General features: G+C 43.6%; 2 protein-coding genes across 5 annotated transcripts; one reads left to right on the top strand and one right to left on the bottom strand.

Annotated features, from left to right (window-relative positions):
• The first annotated feature begins 84 nt into the window (after positions 1-84).
• Positions 85-19,345, top strand: CHERP (calcium homeostasis endoplasmic reticulum protein). Of its 4 annotated transcripts, none has more exons than XM_019538389.1 (18): positions 85-199; positions 318-491; positions 953-1,134; positions 2,557-2,694; positions 3,470-3,621; positions 4,017-4,128; positions 4,496-4,585; positions 5,281-5,518; positions 6,162-6,340; positions 6,783-7,212; positions 8,776-9,014; positions 9,864-9,997; positions 10,279-10,365; positions 10,891-11,040; positions 11,875-11,997; positions 12,513-12,607; positions 13,545-13,730; positions 19,222-19,345. In XM_019538389.1, the coding sequence occupies exons 1-18, from the start codon at positions 175-177 to the stop codon at positions 19,251-19,253; spliced, it is 2,766 nt and encodes a 921-aa protein (XP_019393934.1). In that variant the 5' UTR covers positions 85-174; the 3' UTR covers positions 19,254-19,345. The 4 variants fall into 4 exon arrangements, with proteins under 4 accessions (XP_019393934.1, XP_019393933.1, XP_019393936.1 ...); XM_019538388.1 differs by lacking the exon at positions 19,222-19,345 and adding an exon at positions 14,704-15,420; XM_019538391.1 differs by lacking the exon at positions 19,222-19,345 and adding an exon at positions 15,118-15,420 and having other exon boundaries at positions 86-199.
• On the bottom strand, positions 14,933-22,928 carry CUNH19orf44 (chromosome unknown C19orf44 homolog). The gene is made up of 8 exons (XM_019538392.1): positions 22,856-22,928; positions 22,055-22,672; positions 21,491-21,764; positions 20,823-20,899; positions 19,953-20,445; positions 19,225-19,320; positions 18,928-19,094; positions 14,933-17,401 (listed from the first exon to the last, which is right to left on the bottom strand). The coding sequence occupies exons 1-8, from the start codon at positions 22,889-22,891 to the stop codon at positions 17,324-17,326; spliced, it is 1,839 nt and encodes a 612-aa protein (XP_019393937.1). The 5' UTR covers positions 22,892-22,928; the 3' UTR covers positions 14,933-17,323.
• Between the last annotated feature and the right edge of the window lie 274 nt (positions 22,929-23,202).

A 23,202-nucleotide genomic window follows, 5' to 3' on the forward strand; every position in this document is an offset into this window, starting at 1 on the left:
GTGCGCTGTGACGCAAGCGCAGGGCGGGGTAGGGCGCGCGGACGTGACCTCGTTTCTATAGCGACGGGGCCGTAAAGCGCGGCGCCCAGCGCCGTTAAGTCTTTCGCGGCACTTCCGGCCACTCGGGCCTAGCGGGGTCGCGGGGCTGCAGCGCCTCGTTCCCTCGCCGCCGCCATGGAGATGCCGCTACCCCCCGACGGTGAGGGGCGCGGGGGCCGCGGGGCCGGGCGAGGCGAGGGTGGCTGACTGAGTGAGCGGGCGGGGGTGGCCGGGCCCGGCCGGTGAGCGCGGTCGAGCCACCCTGTTTCTGGCTGCAGACCAGGAGCTGCGGAACGTGATCGACAAGCTGGCGCAATTCGTGGCGCGGAACGGGCCTGAGTTCGAGAAGATGACGATGGAGAAGCAGAAAGAAAACCCCAAGTTCTCGTTCCTCTTCGGCGGTGACTTCTACGGCTACTACAAGTACAAGCTGGCGCTGGAGCAGCAGCAGCGTGAGTGCGGCGGGGCGGCCCCGCTCACGGGGTGGCTGGTGCAGGCGCAGCCCGGGGGATCCGCGGCCAGGGCCCGGCAGTTGCCTGGTCGCAGCTGGCACTTTGGGCCCTGGCTCAGGCGCACGCCTGGTGCTGTCGCGTCCACTACCTTGCCTGTCACGCGCATCTTTGGAGACGCCGCGGCAGCTCCCTGAGTCCAAAAACGTGTTCACAAATGTACCTGTGCTGCTTTTCTGGAAAGCTGGTTTTGGCCTGACCAGAGCGCTTTACAAATGGAACTGAATTAAACGGCTGGGAGCACGTCACAGTTTAACCTCCCCTTTCCTGTTGGGAGAGAGAAAGGGCAGTTTGGCTCGTGGAGCCAGCGTGGGAACAGTCCGTGTTTTTTGGGCTGTACGCGGTTTTAAGAGGGATGTCTCTTATGGCTTTTATCTTGAAAGTAAGTGTTTTCTTCCTGTTAGTGTTGTGCAAACAAACACAAGATATTGAAACCACTGCACAGATCCAGCCTTTGTCACAGCCGTCGCTTCCCCCGCCGGCTGCTATCCCAGCTCCTCAGGGGGCACCCTCTGTTGAGGAGCTCATTCAGCAGAGCCAGTGGAACCTGCAGCAGCAAGAGCAGCACCTCCTTGCGATGAGACAGGTAGGCTTGAGACGACTTGTGAATCCTGCAGGTGCTCCAGGCAGCAGTTGTGTGGGTACAAGGTGTGCATGGCTTGGAATGATGACCCGAATGAGGAAACTTAGTGTCTTGTGAGTGGCAGACGATATGAGCTGGCATCACTTCACGTATGGTATCCGCTGCAGGACAAATAATAGACTCTGTAGAGCAGAGGTAACTAGCCATTGCTTTGTTGAGACCCCATTTATAATTCACCAGGAGTGTGAAGACCACAGTGGTCCTCCATAAGCTGGAGCGAGTTGCAGTTGTCTTCAACTTGGACATAGTGCTGTGGCTTGTCAGGACTGTGTCCAGTTTTGGGCTTCACAATTCAAAAAGGATGTGGAGAAGCTTGAGAGAGTCCAGAGAAAAGCCACGTGCATGATCAGAGGTCTGGAAAATGGACTTTATGATGAGAGGCTGAGAGCCATGGGACTCTTTGGCCCAGAAGAGCACAGGCTCAGGGGTGATATGGTGGCTGTCTGTAAGTTTATCAGGGGTGCTCACCAGGATCTGGGGGAACGTCTGTTCACCAGAGCACCCCAAGGGATGACAGGGTCGAATGGTCACAAACTCCTCCATGACCATTTCAGGCTGGACATAAGGAAAAACTTCTTTACTTTCCAAGCCCTTAAGGTCTGGAATAGACTGCCGCCGGAGGTGATTCAAGCACTTACTTTGAATACCGTCAAGACGCATTTGAATGTTTATTTTGCTGGGATCCTATGACCCCAGCCGACTTCCGGCCCCTTGGACAGGGGGCTGGACTCGATCTTCCAAGGTCCCTTCCAGCCCTGATGTCTATGAAATCTATGACTACACATCCAAGCATGAAATGCTACATTTTGTGTTTAAATACTGATTTGGGGCCAAGATGAAAGGTTCACAAGTGTTACTTTAGGAGTGCTGGTTCTTTGTTAAAGGTGCAGGGGGCCTACCTCGCTGAAGGTTCCCTGGAGAGAGAGTATGGGCTTATGTTAGGCCTTCAGCAACATTTGAGAGGTCCTTATTTGTTTCCTGCTAGAGCAGGGGCACACACACTGCAGCCTGCCAGGCCATTCTGTCTCACGGGGCCCCTCCGAAATTAAAAAAAAAAAAATATTTATCTGCCCCTGGCTGCCTGTCATGTTGCCGCCCTCTGTGGCTTGCCAAAACTCAGTAAGCAGCCCTCTGCCTGAAATAATTGCCTGCCCCTGGGCTGGAGTGACTGGGAGGTTTTCTCATGGTAAACCAGGGAGAGGAGATGGTGATAATGAGCTGAAAAAGAGCTATGTTTTTTCCACTGTGAATAGAAAATACCGGCCTCTAAAGGGAATTTACTGTGGCTAACGTGATTTGAACGTTTCTGTTGAGTTTTTGTGCCCAAAGAATATAGGGTGTATTAAAATGCACCTTTTTTTTCAGGAGCAAGTTACGTCAGCAGTAGCCCTTGCAATTGAACAACAAATGCAGAAAGTCTTGGAGGAGACCCAGCTAGATATGAATGAATTTGACAATTTGTTGCAGCCGATAATTGATACGTGTACAAAAGATGCAATCTCAGTAAGTAAGCATCTAAACTTTTGCCTTCAGAGGTGATTTGCTCTCACTTGTTGTGAGTGCAGAGGCAGATAGTGCGAGGAGATTGTTTTAATGTAAAAAGATTGGGCTGCTGTTGTTAATTTCATGTGGTGTCATAAACTGTCTCTTCTGCTCATGGGCAGCTTGTTGGCAGCTCTCAGTGCACAGTGACAGCCTGTAACCTGCACCACCAACCTTGAGGTGTTGAAACAGCAGATGGGGCGGGATTGCTAATTAAAGATGCTGTCAGTCCCTAGTTCATAGTACAACTGGGAAGGCTCGTTAAGCTCTGGAAGTCTGCTAAAAATCTCTACTGAGGGGGTTGAGGGGCCCAGATTTAGCAATTGATTGCGTTTGGAGAAATGACCAAGGGCAAAAGGGGACAAAACAGCCTAACACCTTGGGGAGCAATGGGGAAATCTAATGCTGGACAGAATTCAGCAACCAAAATTTTAAGCCAAACAACCACTGAGTGTTATCATAACCTGTACTAAACCTTTCATTCATCTCTAGTTTCACAGATCTTTAATTTCATTGTGTGTGATTTTTAACATTTCTTTTTATTTAATTGTGCAGCTTGTATCATAGTCTGTTGTCTAAGAATTTTTGCCTTCCTGCAGTTATCCCTGCAAGAAGAGGTTTGGGGTTTTTTGGGTTTTTTTGGTTTTTTTTTTTTTTTTTTTTTTTTTTTTAATGAAGTCTGTACAGTGTGAACAAGTTTGGCTAACTTAAAACACTTTAATTGGTTGATTCCAAGGCTGGCAAGAACTGGATGTTTAGTAATGCAAAGTCTCCTGCACACTGTGAACTGATGGCTGGGCATCTGCGAAATCGTATAACAGCAGAAGGAGCCCACTTTGAGCTTCGATTACATTTAATCTATCTAATTAATGATGTATTGCACCACTGGTAAGAATAAAGCTAAGTTCTTCAATTTGCTGTTTTGGTGAGTTTGATGGAAAGTCAGGGATCTCCCCACTAGAGATGTCTTTAGTTGGAATGGGCACCTTTTTACATTCTTCATCTGTATATTCCTGTCATATTCAACAGAATGTAAATAAGTATAATTGGTGCAAAGAAAGTGGTGGTAAAGACTGAATTCAATTTTTACAACCATTATTGTATGTTGTTCCCAGCTGAGGGTGTTTTGCTGAGGTGGTACAAATGTGAAGAATCCTATTCATTATATAGAGACGGGTTACTAACTATAGGTGTCTGTTTGGCATGCTAGAATGGGAACACTGGGTGTTGTAACTTGCTTAATAGTATAGTGAAACATTGACAGTCTTTCTTCCTTTTTATAGCCAGCGAAAGCAAGCACGGGACCTTCTGGCTGCCTTACAGAAGGTGGTTGTGCCTATATACTGTACCAGCTTTTTAGCTGTGGAAGAGGATAAGCAGCAGAAAATTGCCAGAGTAAGTAGTTTTTTTTACGTTAATTTGAGCTTTACATTTCAGTGCTGGAAAAATTCATAAGTAATAGTGCAAGGAACTGTTGTGATCATGTAGTTTGACCTCTGGCTCAGACAGGCTCTACAATTTTCTGGAATTAACTTTTGTTTTCACTAGAGCAGAGCGTCTAAGAAAAATGCCCAGTTTTGATTTAAAAATTGCTAGTGACAGGAAATCCACCGCTAGTATTGAAATTTGTTCTAGTATTTATTAACCAAATGAGGTAGAGACTCTGGTGGTGAAGTTATAAACATGTAATATACTTCCCTCTAACTTTCTTTTGTCTTTCTGTCACCATGCAATAAAATTTTCCCTTCCTGAATTTGTACAGCTCCTTCAGCTGTGGGAGAAAAATGGCTATTTTGATGAATCAATTATTCAGCAGTTGCAGAGCCCAGCTCTTGGACTTGGCCAATACCAGGTTAGCCACAGAAAGTGTAGTATATTTTTGTAATTTAAATAAATTGCAGACATGTTTTATGCAATGCATATGCTACTACTTTGAAAGGTGTGTTGTGTATACATTTTGAAAAAATCTTCTATAGTTTTTATTGTGAATTTGTGTTACTTGACTATAAACGTAACATAGCATATTGTTCAGTAGCTAAATGTAGCATGTCATTAAACAGTTCTGATCATGCTCCTTTCTTAATTCCTTCCTTTGTCACCTTCTGTAGTCCTTTTCCATCACCACTTCTAGTCCCAGTTCTGCTCTCTGGGCTTGTATGTTTTGTTGATAACCTTCCGCATGTTGCCAAACATTCTGTTCTCCATAGTCCCTTCCTTCCTTTTCCTGGTTATTGTTAGCAGTGTGTTCTGTGATGCCTGGCATAGTTCCACTGACCTCTTTCTTGTGATGATCAGGCTGAAGGCCAGTAACATCCAGCTCTTGGATAAGTCAGTGTGTGCGCAAAAGGGGAGATACCACTGCACTTGTCAATCATAACGTGGGCTTATTAACTGACTAATAATAGTTATTGATGTATTCTTGTCGACTTGCTGAAATTATGTGTTATGGTACTTTTGAGTGAGTGACTGACTGAGGATGGTGGTAGTCTGTGTTGGCTGCAGCAGTAAACTCTGAAATGCTTGTCTTAATTTGTTTCCTGTTGTTAGGCAAACTTGATGACAGAATATGCAACAGTAGTGCAGCCTGTGCAGGTAGCCTTTCAGCAGCAGATACAAAACCTGAAGACACAACATGAAGAATTTGTCAGCAGTTTAACACAGCAGCAGCAACAGCAGCAAATACAAATACCACCACTAGAGAGCGAGGTAAAAGCAACACCCCCGGCTCCAGCTCCAGCACCAACTCCGGCTCCAGCTCCTCCAGTTGCCCCAGTCGCACAAACAGGTACAGATCCGCTATGATGCTGGTTGGTGACTGTCTGAAGATTCTGTTTGTCTAGATAGTGGACTGCAATGCTAGACTGACTTCTTATCGTGTAAAACATCACCCTAAAAATGCTTGCATCTGTTTTGTGCAGTGCATAGTACAGTCTGACTCAGTTCCGTTGTGGGTGTTGGCTGTTACTGAAATACAAAGTTTTAGTAGATTGCATAAGTTATGAACCTGAGGTTGTTCCCATTATCTTCCATCTCTGTTGTTATCCTGTAGTTAAAACCGCGTCTTCTCATTTATTTAGCTTTTAGCTATATTAATACACTGGTGGGTGCTTTGGTAATGCGTGATTTCATAGAAATCAGACACGGTTGTTTCTGTCTTCTATCAAACAAATACCTCAGGTGCTGCATTTGCAAAAATCCATCTGTATTCAGTGACCGTTGTAGGTGTTTAGCACTGTTATTAGAGAAACTAAAAGATCAAAGTAAAAAAGTATTTAATTTGGTCCAAAAGTCTGTATAAATAGGAAGCGCAAATGCTACATAAACTGAGATCAGAACTCTTTTACGTGTTTATCCTCGTGTCCAGCCTATTTTTAAATGGACTAAGCTGTATATATGAGGTGCTTACAGCAGTCTCTGATTTGTTACAGATGATGGTAAGCCTCAGCTTCCTTTAGCTGGTTCTACAGAGTATGATACATCGGGAGCTGGAGTGCAAGATCCATCAGCTTCTGGACCTCGTGGCCCTGGATCTCATGATCAGATACCTCCAAATAAACCACCCTGGTTTGACCAGCCTCACCCTGTTGCACCCTGGGGTCAACAACAGGTACCAAATGTGTAACTTTAGATGTTGAAAAGTATGTGAATGACCCAGGCTTGGCTGAATGTTGGAGGTGGGGAGGTTGGGAGTTGCTTAGCAAGAACACCACAATAGTAGAAGGCTAGAAGCTGGTTATGTTAGAAGTCCATTTCCAAAGTTTGGAATAAAGTTAAAGAGCAAGGTCTGGCCCAGGGTTCATAGCTGGTATCCTTCATTTGGGAGAAGACAGGCTACTGGCAAGATACAAAGCCATTTAGGTCAGTGAAAATGAGCACGCTGGTAAATCCACTTCACTTTTTCTTCCAAAATTCCTTTTTGACTCCTCCTAATTTACAGTCTTCACACACACACAGGCATTCTGTCTCCTCACTGCACATGTAGCATTTACGTTCTAGGCAACATTTAGTTTAAAAATAGACTGTTTTTATTACATTCTTTATTTTTATAGCCTTATGACCAGCCTCCTTACCCTCACCACCAGGGGCCTCCTCACTGCCCTCCGTGGAACAACAACCATGAAGGAATGTGGAATGAGCAGAGAGACCAAGGATGGAATAATCAGCGAGACACCCCTTGGAATAACCAACCAGATCCTAATTGGAACAGCCAGTTTGAAGCCCCATGGAACAACCAGCATGAGCAGCCTCCATGGGGTGGGGGTCAAAGGGAACCTCCATTTCGAATGCAACGGCCACCCCACTTCAGAGGCCCATTCCCTCCACATCAGCAACATCCCCAATTCAACCAGCCCCCGCATCCACATAATTTCAACCGCTTCCCACCTCGTTTCATGCAGGATGATTTCCCACCTCGCCATCCCTTTGAAAGGCCTCCTTATCCTCATCGTTTTGATTATCCCCAGGGGGACTTTCCTCAAGGTAAAGTGTGTACTCAAGCAGGGTCTCCTGTGTCACGATGCTGATTGCTGTTGTAAAATTTTTTTCTTTTTTTTTTTTTTTTTTTTTTTTTGGAACGAGGACACATCAGTCATGGACTGGCATAGTTCTCCCTGAAGTGTTCGGCTGTTAGAGGCTGAGAAACTGCTGTTGTATGTATAGGCTGTAGCTGCCTCGAGTTTGCCTGCTGCTTTTCAGTCCTTCCTTCCCTAAGAGGTAGTGGATGTTTGGAACCTATAACAAATCCTTGTTGTGTTCAGCAGAAATTTGCACCCCTGTTTCTTCAGAAGAGTGGTAGCTGCATGTGTCCAGATGCCAGTGCAGCTCTGGTCAAGCTCTGTCTGCAAATTCATTGTGTATTTTCAGATTTGTCATGTTTGAAGCCAGTGGCCCTTACTTCGAATTTCTTGATAGCATAGCTCGAAGGTCTTCCGTGGATTAACTCCTCCTTCATGTGCAGTAGTTGACCGTGACGTATTTTAAATTCAAGGCTGTTTTTGTTTTTAATGTTTCCAGTAATAGAGAAGCTATTGCAGCCTTAGACCATCTCTTGAAATGTATTGGAGCTCTGCCTGAATATAATGTGGCAGAGCAGCCTAAGCTATGGAAAATAAGAACTCTAAACCCCAAAAGTTGATCTTTGTGTTGGGTTCTAGTGATGAACTGGAGCTTCCGTTATCAAATGTTTATGGAGTCTGAAAACGGCATGGAAGTTTCTTACTGCTTCATTTTGAACTGTGTTCTAGTGCTAATGGAAACGACAGACTATTAGCACTGGCTCAAGCTGAGTAGTCACTGTGCAGATTTCTCCTATCAAGGTCTGCCAGTGAGGCTCAGTTCTGTCCTGCAGCACCCTCTGCTGTTCCGGTCCTGGGTCTCCCATGCCGTTCACAATGGGCCTAGCAGGGTGTGCCGTACCAAGCCTGGCACTCTCAAAAGCCAGCCATTTTGTCCATTAGGGATCAGGCTGAGACAACTTATTTATCTGTTTTAACAGGTATATTTTCTCTCCTTTATTTTGAAAAGCACCTGTAACAGAGCTCTTGGATGTCATACTCATGTGAACTCACTTCTGTTATGTTTGTTTCTTTGCGTAGATTGATTGGATAAGGAAGAAGAAAACTCAACATCCATTGCATTGATGCTAAATTGCAATGATATATTCAGGGCTGGGAAACAGGCTGTAGGTGCCTTCCTTGCCAAGTGCAAATGACTTTCTTTTGGGGCCACTTTTACTGTGACCTTTCCAAACTCTTGGGACCACAGAGTGATAGGGGTTTAGTTTGTGAAATCCGCTCTTGACTCTGTGAGTAGCTGCTGTAGGTGAAGAGGGTGAGAGGCTGCAGTTGCTTCATGAGGATGAACCTGCAGTAGGCTCTTGCTCTCTCTTCTGTTCCTTCCAGTAGTTTGTAAGCTTTCCACCTAGTAAGATTTTTTTTTTAGGACTAATGTATGTGGCCAGGGGATCTCCTGTCTGCTCCCTCTCCTTCCTGCTTTTTACTGTAAACGGAAATTTAAAGTTTCTTTACTTTCTCCCTTGTGCAGAAATTGGACCGCCTCATCACCACCCTGGACATAGACTGCCTCATCCTGGAATCAGTGAGCATCCTCCTTGGGGTGGGCCACAGCACCCTGATTTTGGGCCTCCGCCACATGGATTTAATGGGCAGCCTCCTCACATGAGGCGACAAGGTCCCCCTCACGTGAACCATGATGATCCCAGTTTGGTGCCAAATGTCCCCTACTTTGATCTTCCTGCTGGACTTATGGCTCCTCTTGTGAAAGTAAGTGGCTGATAATAGACCTGACCAGAGGGTTAAAAGATCAGACTTACTGCCGTTCATTTTAGGGGCAGGGTAAAACAGACATTTATTCCTTCAGTTCAGTATGTTTTCCATACAGGATGCGTCAGACAGGATTGGCACAGGATACATAAGAAAATACCAAAAATAGAACTAGCTGTGCAATGGTGACAGGATAACATTGTCAAGTGCCTAAGACTCAGTGAAAGTGAATAAGGTTTAAGCACCAAAGTCACTGAAGTGCTTTTTAAAATATTACCTGTAATTTACAAAACAGTAGTCCATAATCATTTATAGGAGTATGGAGGAATCATCAAGTCCCTCTCTGGCCACACGTGGTTACTGCTAGTCTTAAACTCTTCTGTGAAGATGGATCACTTTTTATATTTAAGTTAAAGCTACAATAAAAGCATCAGAACTTGAACTGTAGGCAATGGAGACTCCTAGGGAGCTAAATTGGATCTGTGCCTTTTATCAGTGATATTGATGCTCAGTGTTCTGGACAGATTCATAGATATATGACTTCTGTTATTCTCAGGGCACATCACTGTCTCTGAGGCCTCCTTTTAGGTGCTGTGATGATATGTGGGCATATTGATTAGAATTGCATGGTATCTATTTGGAAATCCCAGCAAATGTCCTGACATCCTAAATGTTGTGAATGTCACTGGAGTTTGTATCTGCTGCCCTGTAAAAGACAAGTGCTGGGCCATGTGTAGGACCTTTTATTTATTTTGTAGACAGTTTGTAATCCAGTAATGAACGAGACAGTTCCTAAGCAGTTGAGTCTTTCTAGGTATATTTATTTGTAACTTGTTTTGTGTCTGGCAGCTTGAAGATCACGAGTATAAACCTTTAGATCCTAAAGATATACGTCTTCCACCCCCAATGCCCCCCAGTGAGAGACTACTGGCTGCGGTTGAGGCGTTTTATAGTCCACCATCTCATGACAGGCCTAGAAACAGGTAAGAGTAGGTATAGCTAACAATGTGATAAGGAAAATGCCCTAAGAAACTGTCTCAAATCAAGAAATGCCTCTCCCTTCCTTCGCCTATAACTTAGTTCTAATGCTGAAAATAAGTGCTTTACATTATGTATTAAACTTCATGGTGTTTGCTCTTTCTCTGAGAGTGCCGCCTCTTTCCCAAGCCCCTTATTCTCTAAAAATATAGGGAGTATTCTGACCTGTGTTTCATGGCAATGCAGTTTTCACAGACTGATTCTGTGTGGTGTTGGCTTATTGCAGTGAAGGCTGGGAACAGAATGGCCTGTATGAGTTCTTCAGAGCTAAAATGAGAGCTAGACGGAGGAAAGGCCAGGAGAAGAGAAACAGGTGAGAGATCTTTTCCCCTGGCCTCCAGTTTGCCTCTCCCAGCACTGCTTCCCCCTACCACCTCTCCCCTCACTTTGCTCCCATCCTGGCTTTTGTATTCTAATCTCTCTCCACTTTTTATGTAGACTGCTCTGTGCATGTCCTTTCACAGCATCTGATGAAGTGAGCCTGGGCTCTCACAAGCTTGTGATACAGAGGTTAATATGCAAGGTGCAAGTTTTCCCTGCCATCTGCTTGACTTCAGACTAACACAGCTAACTATGTCTACCTGTATCCATTTAAAGACTGCTGCTCATGCCTCCAATTCATTGTCTATTGGAGTTGTTTTCTCTATGTGCTGGGGTGATAAGCCTTAATTTTGGGGAGTTTGGGTTGTCTAAGACGTAGAAAAACAACATGTTTGCCACCCTGACACCTTTTGACTTAAACGGGTTGTTAGCAAAATAGTATGTTTCCATCTCAGTTTGACTGAAAATACATATTGTTAAAACGGCTCATATGGCTTGTTTTTTGTTCCCCGCGCAGTGGGCCCTCTCGGTCTCGCAGTAGGTCCAAGAGTCGAGGTCGCTCCTCCTCCCGGTCTAATTCAAGATCTTCAAAGTCATCTGGCTCTTACTCAAGATCCCGATCTCGATCTTGCTCCCGATCACGATCGTATTCCCGATCACAGTCCAGGTAAGACCAAGCAAGAACCCATCAGAAATAACTTATCTAAATCTCATATGCTGTTTTTATACAGTATGCTATTTGATGAAGACCTGTACAATAATCTGTTTGGAGGTAGGAAAGTAAATGTTACCACACTAAGGTGGGTAAAGAGAGGTGATAAGTCCAGTGGTAGAGTTCCATGCAACTAGAACATAAGATTTCCTGATTCCCACTCCTGTTACTCTAGAGCAGTAGTCCCCAGGCCTTCCTGGCCCAGTGGTCAACAACTCTGACCCGGGAACGCACTGTGGGAAGCATCACATCTTCCCACCCCGTCAGTCTGAAGAATCTGTAGAGAGCAGAATATCCTGTGACTATAAACAGCATCAAGAGTCTCATGGGCAATGTGTCCAAACACTAGTTTTGGGACTGCAACTTTAGATCATGTTCCCAGTGTCTCTCTTAAACAGTTCTTTTATGTGGCTTGTGAATGTAGATGGAAAATTCTGGAACGTGAAGTGCCTTCTTCAGGAGACCACAGTTAAGAATCTTAAGATACTTACTTAAGTTGACCATAAGTTCCTTAAGGTCACTGGGATTTACTCAAGCAAGTGAAGCTGGCAATTTGAGTATTTAAAATAGTGTGTTCATTCTAGATTGTGTTCATTCAAAACATAGATTTTGATGCTAACTTTTCCAGCTCTTAGATGCATTTTTTTTTTAAGACTGGTGTTACTTTATTAACTTTACAAGTGACTAACAAAAACTAGGAAGCAAGTAGAAAAAGTTTAAAAAAAAAATGCTTTAGCACTCCTATACATAAAAGAAAGGTAATAGATTTCACCCATCCTGTCATTCCAGAAGTAGGAGCAGGTCCCGCTCTTCTCGCAGCCGGTCAAGGTCAAGGTCACGATCAAGATCGAGATCAAAATCTTACTCCCCTGGAAGGCGGCACCGATCCCGATCTCGGAGTCCTACTCCTCCGTAAGGTTTTCTTTGGGTTGGGTTTAACGATTTACCTTTTGAGGTTGACCTGGGACGTCTCTCATGCTTTGTTTTGTTTTTTTATATTAAATGATATATTGGATAGAAAGGGTAGAATTTGAGGCTGATTTAAGAATTCAACTTGTATGAACTGTACCATACCGTAGTATAACATACACTGAGAGAGAATAAAGTTACTCCGTAATTCTTTGTGGTTGCTACTTTTTTACTCCCAGGATGTAAAACAAACAAAACCAGCTATGTAACAGAAAGGAAGAGGGATACTCTGGACCCTTGAGTTACTCTTGAGAGAGCAGTGGGATTTGGGATTCAGTATCTGCTGATTTGGGTGGTGGGTTGCATGTGACATGTTGCAACAGGACTCCTTATGTCATAGCTTCTCAAAGGTGATGATGGCTATTGAAGTTTACATAACAGGAAACTTGCATGGTTTGTTCTAGCACAGTAAGGCAAAGGGATAACAATAAGAAAATCTGACATGTGTTCTCCTTTAGTTCTGCTGCTGGTTTGGGCTCCAGCTCTGGGCCTCCTATACCTGAATCAAGACTTGGAGAAGAAAATAAAGGGCATCAAATGTTGGTGAAAATGGGTAAGTTATGTCTTGAATCTCAGGAGTTCTGGAGATAGCTGGTGCAACTCTCCAGTCATGGGCACTTCAGAGCGGGGTCATTATCTCCACCTTCCTCTTTTGCACTTGCTAACAGTAAATCAGGTTAACTGCTTCTATTATCTTCCTTATTTGTGGCTGAAAAAAAGCTGAAAACTGCAGGTTGCCTTAGGACTTTTTATCATAAGGTGCTTCTTTTAATAGCTTTTGTCAAAAACAGCATAATTATCACTATTTTATTACAGCTATTTAAGTACTTTAAAACCTATTTACAGTGTGTGAGCGCCTCAGTATTTGATCTATCCTCCCTATAGCTCTACAAGTAGAGAAGTGCTGCTATTGTCCATGTACAGCAAGGATGAAAACTGGCATGTTACAATGCCAAATCTTGCAGTCCACCTTTTTGCCTGCAAAGTCTGTATTTCCATTTGTATAGCTCTGCCCTTTTAGATGTAATTTTGTCTACTTCGTAATTTGTAAACCCGGGGGCAGATTCTCAGGTACGTGGATGGTGTAGACTTTCTTCTTCCTTTCTAGAGAACCCAGGGTTGTGGCATGGAATTAGCAGCAAGTGGACTCACCTCTCCCAGGTGTTGACTGTAACTGATAAAGTGCCACTACATTAAGTGGGGAGATGGGACCTGTTGCACTCTTCTGGTGCTTGGTGTTTTCCTTAGGGCTCTGGTTTATTCCCCATGTAGCAGATCTTGAAGTTAACACACTTGAGGCTAGTGGGACAGTTAGTGCATCTGAATTATTGTTTAAAACTATCTACAGACTTGGGCTATATCGATCTTATTTTTTTGTTTCCAAAATACCTTCCTGTACAGTTCAGTGAGGTATTTGTTAAAATCCTTAAGATGCTTATCCATGGTGTGCACTTTTCTTTCTTTCCTTCTTTCTTTCCTCCTTCTAATAGGATGGAGTGGATCTGGTGGACTGGGAGCTAAGGAGCAAGGAATCCAGGACCCAATTAAAGGAGGGGATATCAGAGACAAATGGGATCAATATAAGGGTGTGGGAGTTGCCCTAGATGACCCATATGAGAACTACCGAAGAAATAAAAGCTACTCGTTTATTGCACGCATGAAGGCCAGAGATGAATGTAAGTGAACTTCTTGAAAAATCTGGAAAGGTCTTGGTTATCCTTTTATTGTTTCCATGATGGCTATGTTAGCATGTTTGGCAAAGGTTTCCTTACACTGTCAATCCTCATACAGTTTGTGTAGCAAATCGAAAGGTTAATAACTAATAATAAACCAATTTCTAATAGTAGGTATTCATCTTTTTTAACTATGATAGGTAAGTAAATGATGTTCTCTGAGTGTCTCCAGCACATTCCTAGCTAAGAACTTTTCTCAGTATATGCAACTTGCATTAAACCATGGTGGCTATTGTAGGAGTTATCTATGAATTTTCTAAATTAAGCTAATTTGGGATGTCTGCACTTTAGGAATTTGTGTGACTCTCTTCCTTCCATTCCGAAACTATCCCACCTCTGTTCAAGCCAGCTCTTGTGTGTGATAGTGGTTGCCAGACAGTTTGTCATTCAACCTTATTTTCTGAAGGTTAAAATACAGCAGTAACTTAGGGGGCAGTGAGTAGTGTCTATCAAGGCAGCAAGGGAAGGATGGCTGTTATGGGTGGTGATAGACAGGCCAGGGTTATTGCCTGGCCCTGTTTGAGTTGGCTGTCATATTTTGTCCCCTTTCTGAGACTGGGAACTAATACGCATCTCTAGTAAAGGCTCACGAAAACTTGCAAGCAAGCCAGGTAGCTGTAATAGATGTTTTGTGTAGGATGGAAACTTCATTTTGTGAATGGGAGCGGGACAGAGACTCACGACAAATGCATCTAAATAGCAGTCAGTGAGGACGTGCAAGAAATTGGGCATGCAAAACGAGAAATCATTTCTTTCCATAGCTTGGAGGGTATCTATGTAACGAAATCCACGCAAGCACCACACACAGTGGGGAAAACTACCATTTTTAAATGGAGCCCTCCTCTCAAGATGCATTTTCCTCAGCCAACCAAGACTAATTGCAGAATGTATAAGAATTTTTTCCCTGTTGTTTCAGCGAAGCGTGACACCCAAGATCCTCCACCACCTGAATAAGACTCCCTGAAATACCTGGAGAAAGATGTCTTGCATCTTCTACAAATCATTAAACTTGTATAAATCAGGATTAATGTCTGGAGGAAGTGACCATTAAGATAATTAGCTTTTAAAAAGGAAAGCTATGACATGTACTCCACTTTGTTTAGCATTTTAAAAAGGCCAGTGATCACCATGACATGTCTAGCAAGTTCAGAAATGCCCATTTATTCTGCAGTTTTAAAGTAAAAAAGTTACCCATTTTATACTAGGACTAAATCCCTGTTAAGCTATCTCTGGTCCAGGATTGTGATCCACTCATTCCTGTGGAATACAGACATTATCTGATATGGTTCCATGTCTCTAGTTCCATAATGTATGTTTATTTCTCTCAAAGGTTAATTCTATTTGAAGTGGAGGGGTGCTGCCTTGGGAACAAGTCAGACTGATGCTGAGCAGTGTATCCTAATGTCTAAATGGGGAGACAAGCACCTTGTTCCAGTACAGGTGACCTATGAGCACTGTATGAGCTTATTAGAATCTACTATACAACTTAGAGCCCCTACACACCAGCTGCTGCAGTCACAACTCTACTCGGAACATAAAGGGTTAACTGTTTTAGCCATCCAAGTGCTCTAAGGGATGTTTGATGCTTTGTAATGAAAGACATTCTTTAAGCTTTTTATATTTTTGTATATACCCTTGAATAAAAGCTAAAATTAGTTCAATAGAAGAGAACCTGTTTTTCCCCCATTTCACAAATTTCTAAGTGTGAAGCATTCCTGGAAACCTCCTTTAAAATGCTTTTGTAACTAAATTGTTTCCAGACACCACCAGCTTAAGATGTTAGATCATTACACTGCACATCTACTCAAGAGGTCTGCTTGGTGGTAACCTCTTTCCAAAGTCATTTGTTTATACAGCAGAAACCCTCTTAAACCATGCAGTCCAATATGGTGAAATATCTGTCTCTTCTAGACTTACTGTAGCTGTGGAACTGTAACTGTCTGTGAATCGGCCTAAGACATCTGTATGTTACCAACTTGTGAATTTTACTGTTTTGCCCTCCAATAAACACTTTTTATTAAAAACAAAAACAAACAAACAAACAAAAATTAGCTTTAGCTCATTTTTCAAAGTAAATGGGTTGCCTTTTATCCTGTATACCAAGTATTTTCCAGTTGCCTAGGAGTTGCTTTGACCTTTGGAGCAAGTGTTTTATAACAAGGGTTGTTTTAACAAATAATTTTAGAGGCCAAGTTGTATGAGTAGTTTAAGTGCATCTATCTACATGTGCGCTTTACTGCAGAGTTGACTAATTAGCTCCATGGTAGAGTGTTACCATCTACATGTGCACTTGTGTTTAGTGTGCGGTAAATTAACTCGAGTGTAAGATAATGTGGCAAAGTAACTTGCACTGAAACGCACGTGTGGACACTGACTGCAGGCCTAAATTGCACCTGGTCAGCCCGGCCAGCTGGGGGCCTGCTCCACCCTGGCTCAAATTGCTGCTGTTTTGGGTAAGCATGTAGATGCTGTGCCCAGTAGCGGTTTCCTCCGGCTCAAACAGCTTGGGCATTTATTGTATCATATCAATTGCACATGTGGATGCACCCACATTGTCCTAATTAGGCACCTGGATTTGGCAGCCCAGGAAGTCCTTTCCAGTCCTGTGTTCCTAATTTTAAGGAGTACTTCTGCTTTTTTCACACTTCTTAATACCACTGGTTTGGGTTATTAAACATGGGTTATACTGTGACTTGTAACACAAAGGCTGTTGATACCCCTTAACAATCACCTGTTTGCTTGCTCATTAGGTTTTAACTGTTTTTTTTGTTTTTTGTTTTTTTTTTAACATAATCAAGGCTAATATACACTGAAGATTTTTAAGTAGTAAAAACCAAAGTAATTTATGTCTATTGGATTGGTAGTTTCCAGGGACAGAATGTAACCTCTGTATCTAACGATATATTGCAGCTGGGGTGAATTCTTACTTGGTGTGTCTATATGTTCAATTTAATGCGAAGCAATAAATTCTGGAGCTTTTTGAGTTGGAGTAAACTATTCCTGGGCATGGCATCTACATGTGCACCTGGGATAGCAGCAATTTGAGCCTGGGCTAGCAGGAGGCATGGAGGTCAGGCCTGGGCTACGAGTGGCAGCAGAGGGGCTTGCTGGGGCACAGTGGTGCTGAACTGCAGAGCCATGTGTCTAGGCAGCAGGCAAGAGTCTGGTCCTTGGCTGGCTGGGCTGACTGGGTCCTATTTACACCTGCAGTCAGCATCTACATGCGTGTTTAACTGCAGTAAATGACCCTGTCATAAGATGGTACGACAGTACTATCTTATGGCAGAGTTGATTAGTTTACTGTGGCCTGGCACTGCTGCACATGTAGATGGTGATGTTTTACTGTGCAGCAAATTAGCCTACTCTGCAGTAAAGCACACATGTCGATGCACCGGGTACAAAACAACTCGCTAGTATTGTCCTTTTCTACATGTTGCATGAAAGTCTTGCTTCAGTTTGAGACTTGTAACTGGAAATCCTACTCGTGACAAAAAAACATTGGTTAAAATTCACTTAGGAAAAGTCTGTCAAAGCAGTTACTGTTCTTGTACTTTCTTAACTTCTTCTAATGCTTGTTCAGTTGTCAGAGGTGGGGATTTGTGACTCCTGATGTACTGCAAAGAAACAAGAGATTTGGTTAATACTCAAACACCATTTAGTGCTGAAGACAAGACGGTTGCTTTGCAGCCTTTCTGTATATTCAGTCTTGCATCAGAAACTGTGGTTTCCTTTGTAGCTATTGCATTGGGGTGTAAGAGACATCTGGCCCATGTACAGGGAACATACAGTTCTTACACAGAAGGTCTTTGGGATAACAATGGTATCTTTATATGGCACCCAACACAATGGCAACTTCTATCTGAACTGGATTCCCTAGAGCAGTGCTTCTCAGCCAGGGTGCTAAAGCATCCTAGTGTGCCTCTGAAGGGTACCTCAAGGTGTGAGGAGATAAGTGCAGGCTCAGGTTCTCCCTGCCCAGCTGCTCCTTTGCTCTCACTGCCTCTGAAACTGAGTGAGTACTGCTCAGTCCATGAAAGTTATGGCAGGGGGTTGTGAGTCTAAAAAGGTTGAGAACCACTGCCCTAGGACGTAGCGTTATTACAGGCAGATTGTGCAGCACTTCTGTAATTAAGGTTGTCCAAATGCTTTTCATCAAAGTCCTCGCTCGCATTTGCTTACATCTGCCAAACTTCAGTTGTTCACACTGATAAATGTCTACCCCAGGCTCATGGGTCAGTGAGAAAACTGAATTGCTTTAGCTGGGCTGTTTCAAATAACAAGGCTGGGGTAAAATGCATCTTGTTAACATTGTGTATTAGACAACTTTGTGCATTAGCAAGATTTTGAAACTTAGCAATGGGTTGGCTGTGGTTTCACAGACATACCCTTTATTTTCTGTGTGGAACTTTTCCCAAATCAGCAAAGTTAAGTGTTGAAAAACAATCTGTCAATGTACACTAATGTACACTTGTCAGTTTCACAGGCACAGTCTCAAGAGAACCGGTATGCACTGAGCACTTTTCATGTCCCTCCCCACCCCACCCCACCCCAGCTCTATCAGGACCATTCAGTGAATTGCTCTCTCTCATGTACTAAATGGTCCAGGGATGGGAAGGGTGGGGAGAATGAGAAAATTCACTTGTGCGCACGGTTTTAATTGTGGTATTTCTAACCTAAGGTTTGTGTCACAGTCTTAATGATTTTTTGGCTATATTGTGTATGTAAATTGTGTGCAAGAGCCTCGTCTTTTATAACTTAAGAGGCACAGGATCCACTAGGTGACACTGGTCCACATTTAATGATTAGTACAGTGCCTTGAATCCACTGAGAGAAATTATTTCTCCCCAAACTGTGGGGAACAGTGAAGGGAACAGTTTGTAATTTGCTGAATAGCTATATATCACTTACATGAACTTAAGCTTTCTGCATGCAATTTACCTGTGTATTTCTACTCCTCCAAACTTGACGTTTTCTACCTGTGCTATATACTATGTACTGTGTGGGTTTAATCTAAAAGAGAATAGATTTTAATCTAAAAGGGAACAAGAATCACTCTTGTATGACATGTTTTGTGTCGATCTAGTTTAGGAAATACATTTTTGCTTTAAATCACAGTCCATTTATAGCCCACTGCAGTTACCTCCTTAGCTTCTTCCAGTGTGTGATAGCGAAAGTTCTCATGCTCCAGTGACTCCACAAGGGATAAATGAAGATGGTGGAAGGTTTCTACAAACTGCTGTGTCAGCATTAAGTGCTGTTTTAACATGTCATTTAAAACAAACACAGCAGGACTGTATGCCGTCAGGGCTGCAAATGAAAGACAGGACAATATTTTATTCTAAAAAGTAAATGCTGAACAGCTTGTGTAAGGATATTACAGCATTCTACTTCATAGCTTGGTTTTAACAGAACTGAGTAAATTTGTGTTTTACAGTACCTTCTACCATATCCATGCTGACAACATGACTGGCAACAGGTATTGGATCCAGGTAGCTGTGTCCAGCAGTTGGCCCAAGGATTGCTGTGCCATCCACTATGTAGAGGACAGAAATGTGACAGAAAAGGTTTCAAATCAGAAACACGTCTGAATGCTAAAATTGTGCAATATTCACTCTCTCTCAAAGTAATTCTCCCTAGAATTTGTTCAGGACATGAAGCAGGACTCTCTGCCCACAAGACTGATTCTGAAGCATGCTGGTATCACCTCAGGCTGCTCTCTCACTTGAGGTGATGGGATCACCATAACGTTTGCTGTATCAGCAGAATCTCTATTTTACAGGAAGCCAATAACTATAGGCATAGCGGACACTGAAAAAGGGTGTTAAAGGTGGCAGGTCACTTCAGTAACTTTGTTTTGTATTTCAGTTGTTAAAAGTCATGTCTGAGAATGCCAGGAGGCCTGTTGTGAGCCAGGCTCTGCCACAAAGGTCAGCCTCTCGGAAGAGGTTTGTCTAACCTCCTTCTCTGTTTCCCATAGTAACAACAGTTGGAGTTTATGGGCTGTTTTGTCTGGAACTAACACCCATGGTATCTTTTGTATATATGGCTAATTGCATTGTCTGATATATTAAAGAGGATCCTTTGGATCACTTAGGCAGCACAGTAACTGAACTGAAAGGACAGAAGTTAGATTTCTATATTACACAGAAATGAATGAGAACTTACTTTTTGACCAGCAGTAGGTGAATGGAAAATCAGCTGTCTGAACTGCAGTTTCTTTCACCATTACTCTGTTTACTGTGCCATGCCATTTTTTATTAGACAGAGATGATGACAATGAAAGAGAGTGAGTTTCTCTGGAATGTACAGAGCTATTAGGGTGTTCCATCAGTGTTTCAGACGGAGACCTCCTGTTTGTTGTCCCAGATACTATTGCAGAAACAGATTTTTCAAAGTTTTCAGAATATTCTGAATGAACAGTGCTCTCAGTAGGTTCAAAAACATCCTGTTGAAGGCTAGGAAAGTTTTCAGAAATTCCACTTAAATGCTCAGAGATTTCAGCTTCGGTTCCAATTCCCTCTTCAATATCACTGTCAAAATCAATATTTGTACGCATTCCTGCACTCCTCACTTTGAGGGGAAGTTGATCACTATTTGCCTGAAAGACATTTATTCCTTTTTCCACATCTGATTTTTTAACTTTTGTAGTGTCTGTCTTCTGTTGGGGGGAAAAAAACAAACGCAAGGAGAAGGGTCATCACAATAACACTTGGAAAGGTGAATTCATTAAATTGCTTGGTTGCTGCTTCTATTGGCCAGACTTACGCTTTTAGTACGAAATAAGTAAACCCTCTTTGAAATGCAACCAACCAAAAAAATTAATTGTAGCCATTTACACATCTTATTAAAGGAAACCAATGAAACTCGGTGACTATGACCTCAAACAGTACACATTTGGTCGGTCCATGTTCTGTGGAAGCTCTTCTTGCTACACAGATTATTAATGAAACGGAGGCTGTTGTTTTCAGAGCATCTCTATTGTTTAATAAAATGAAATAAATCACTCCTGTGTAATGTGAAGGATTTATTGCTGACCTTTTGTTGCAAGTCTTCTCTCTTGCATGAAATGCTTGGTGCCAACTCATCAAGGCTTAAAATATTTACTCTGAAGTCTGTAATAGAATGACAAATGATCAAATCAGAAAAGTTGCACTAAAGTTTTCTTCTTCCCCTACATCACACTTATCTTTGCTCAATAGGATCAACACTGTGGGAGGGTGAGCAAAGCTGTGACACAAGTATTGCCGTGACAAAAGATGTTAAGGCATGCCACCAAATGGCTCTCTTGGCCTATCGCAGTTGGAGGAGATGGAAAGAATCTGCCAGTTCTGCTAACCACAGCCAACTAGCTCTGTGTTTCCCATTTCTGTTTTTCATAGTTTCATTGAGTCCTATTAAGGTTCTGTCCATTGATCAAAGACTGTTCCCTGAAATTTTGGAATTGATCAAAATGCCATCAAATTGGCCAAGCAAAGAAAATTCCTATGCCTAACAAAAACTGAAGAAAAATATGATGCAGTATAGTTGAAGCAAGTCTCAATCCTTTTGAGCAGGATTTAGGCGTCTATATGACTTGTTTATGGAAGTATTGATGTGAGAAGTATGGAAATATGGGTGTTCACCCTAGTTTGGTATCTGTATGTACTACAATCAACGGTATTCTAAACAAAACGTCACTTAAAAGTGAACTTCAAAATACTCACCATCGGAGCTTTCACTGATTGAATTTTGTGTGCTGCTTGCTCTTGAAAACAATTCATCCAAAGACTTTATTTCACATCTCTCAGACAGGGATATCTGATTTGGTGAGTTTCTGTCAGACGAGGAGGAAGCCTGGGGGCGAGTTCTACGATGATTCCTTTCCTGAGAACTTTCGGTACAGGGGGAAGGTGCGCTAAATACACTTGTCTGTGAAGGTGGTCTATGAGGCAGAAGAGGTGTTCCAGGGGAAGTCTTGAGTTTAGTCTTTAAGAAGGACTTGGAAGAGACAGTTAGTAATTATTTAACCCACTTTCAAGCTTTAGGTACTAAACCTAGCAGTACATGATAATGATAATACTAAATAACCAGACAACAAGAGTGTCATTTAGAGCAAGCCACACGTAGACTGACATGATCTTGCACCTCATAACAGTGGGTTGGTTACATATCCACTTTAAAAATACTGTTTTCTCCTACTGTTAACTAGTTATCAAGTCTGGCACTTTAAAATGTCATTTCATAAAAGGTAAATAAAAGTGTTTAGTCAAATGAAGCTCATTTGTTACCTTTTCACAATGTTTAGCATTATGGGTGCTATCTTTCCGATCCTTATTGTCACTGGAAAATGCCAAAGAACTCCCTAATAACACTCTCATTTCCTCCTCATCGCTGTCTAAATCAAACCGGGCTTTAACTGGTGCTTTCTTTTCGATGGGCTGGTTGCTTTCTTCCCTCTTGGAACAGCTAGTATGTAGCGTCACTCTTCCATCAAGCACAGAGCTTTTCTTGAGATACCTGCTGCCTCTTGCATTTGGCTCGTGGCTAGCTGAGAAGGACTTATTGGAAATGTTTCGAGCCAAGTCGGTGCTGGACAAATCCATCTGCAACCCTCGGGCTATGTTCTTGCCCTGTGTGCGCACCAGCTGTCCCAGAGCTGTGTGGGATGCCACCTCCGCGGCCGTCTCCTGGGTCGGGCATGCAGCGGGGCCATTTCCCCCTGCCTGTGCGCGGCTCCGCTGGATCCCTTCAATGCTCTTCTTGTTCTTAAGGAACCTGCTGCGACGGAACAAGGGGCTTCTAGTCTCTTCCACTGCTGCGCCGTGCAGAGACAGGTGTCCGGAAGAGTCAGCGAGGCCGCGGTGTTGGGGCGTGCTGGTCGACTCCCAGGGGACGTGTGCGCGGCGCTGCAGAGGACACAGACACGGAAATGGTCTCGTCGCCGAGCGGCGCTGGGCCCGGCCCCGAGCTGCGTCTGCAGCCTCCGGCCCAAGGAAAGTTGCTTCCTCCGCCCCCCCCCGCTCTCGCCGCAGCCCCTCAGGGCAGGCCCGCCTCGGGGGCCAGTGGTCGGTGCCCTGCCCTGCCCTCACCCGCTGGCTCCAGGGCCCCTCCTCTTCCCTCCGCATCCCGGCACGGCTCCGGACCCGTCCAGCAGCCCAGTGATAGGGTTTCCCCAGTATCGCGGCTCGCGATTGGCTCCGGGCAGACCATAGTGCCGTTCCCTTAGCGCCGGCTTGTCATTGGTCACACGCTAGAGACGTCCAGCCAATGACAGTGGTGTCTTCCAAAGGGGGCGGGAGATGTAACGGAGCTCCCCTCTCTGCTTAGAGCGCCCGGGAATCTCCCCCTTCCCCCCACGACTCTAAGCCAGTCAGCGCTGACCCCAGCAGGGAGTGGGCCGGGGCGAGAATGCCGACCAATCCTGTCCCGAACGGCG

This window comes from Crocodylus porosus, unplaced genomic scaffold (assembly GCF_001723895.1).
Source record: "Crocodylus porosus isolate Cpor-Errol unplaced genomic scaffold, CroPor_comp1, whole genome shotgun sequence".
NCBI lineage: Eukaryota > Metazoa > Chordata > Crocodylia > Crocodylidae > Crocodylus > Crocodylus porosus.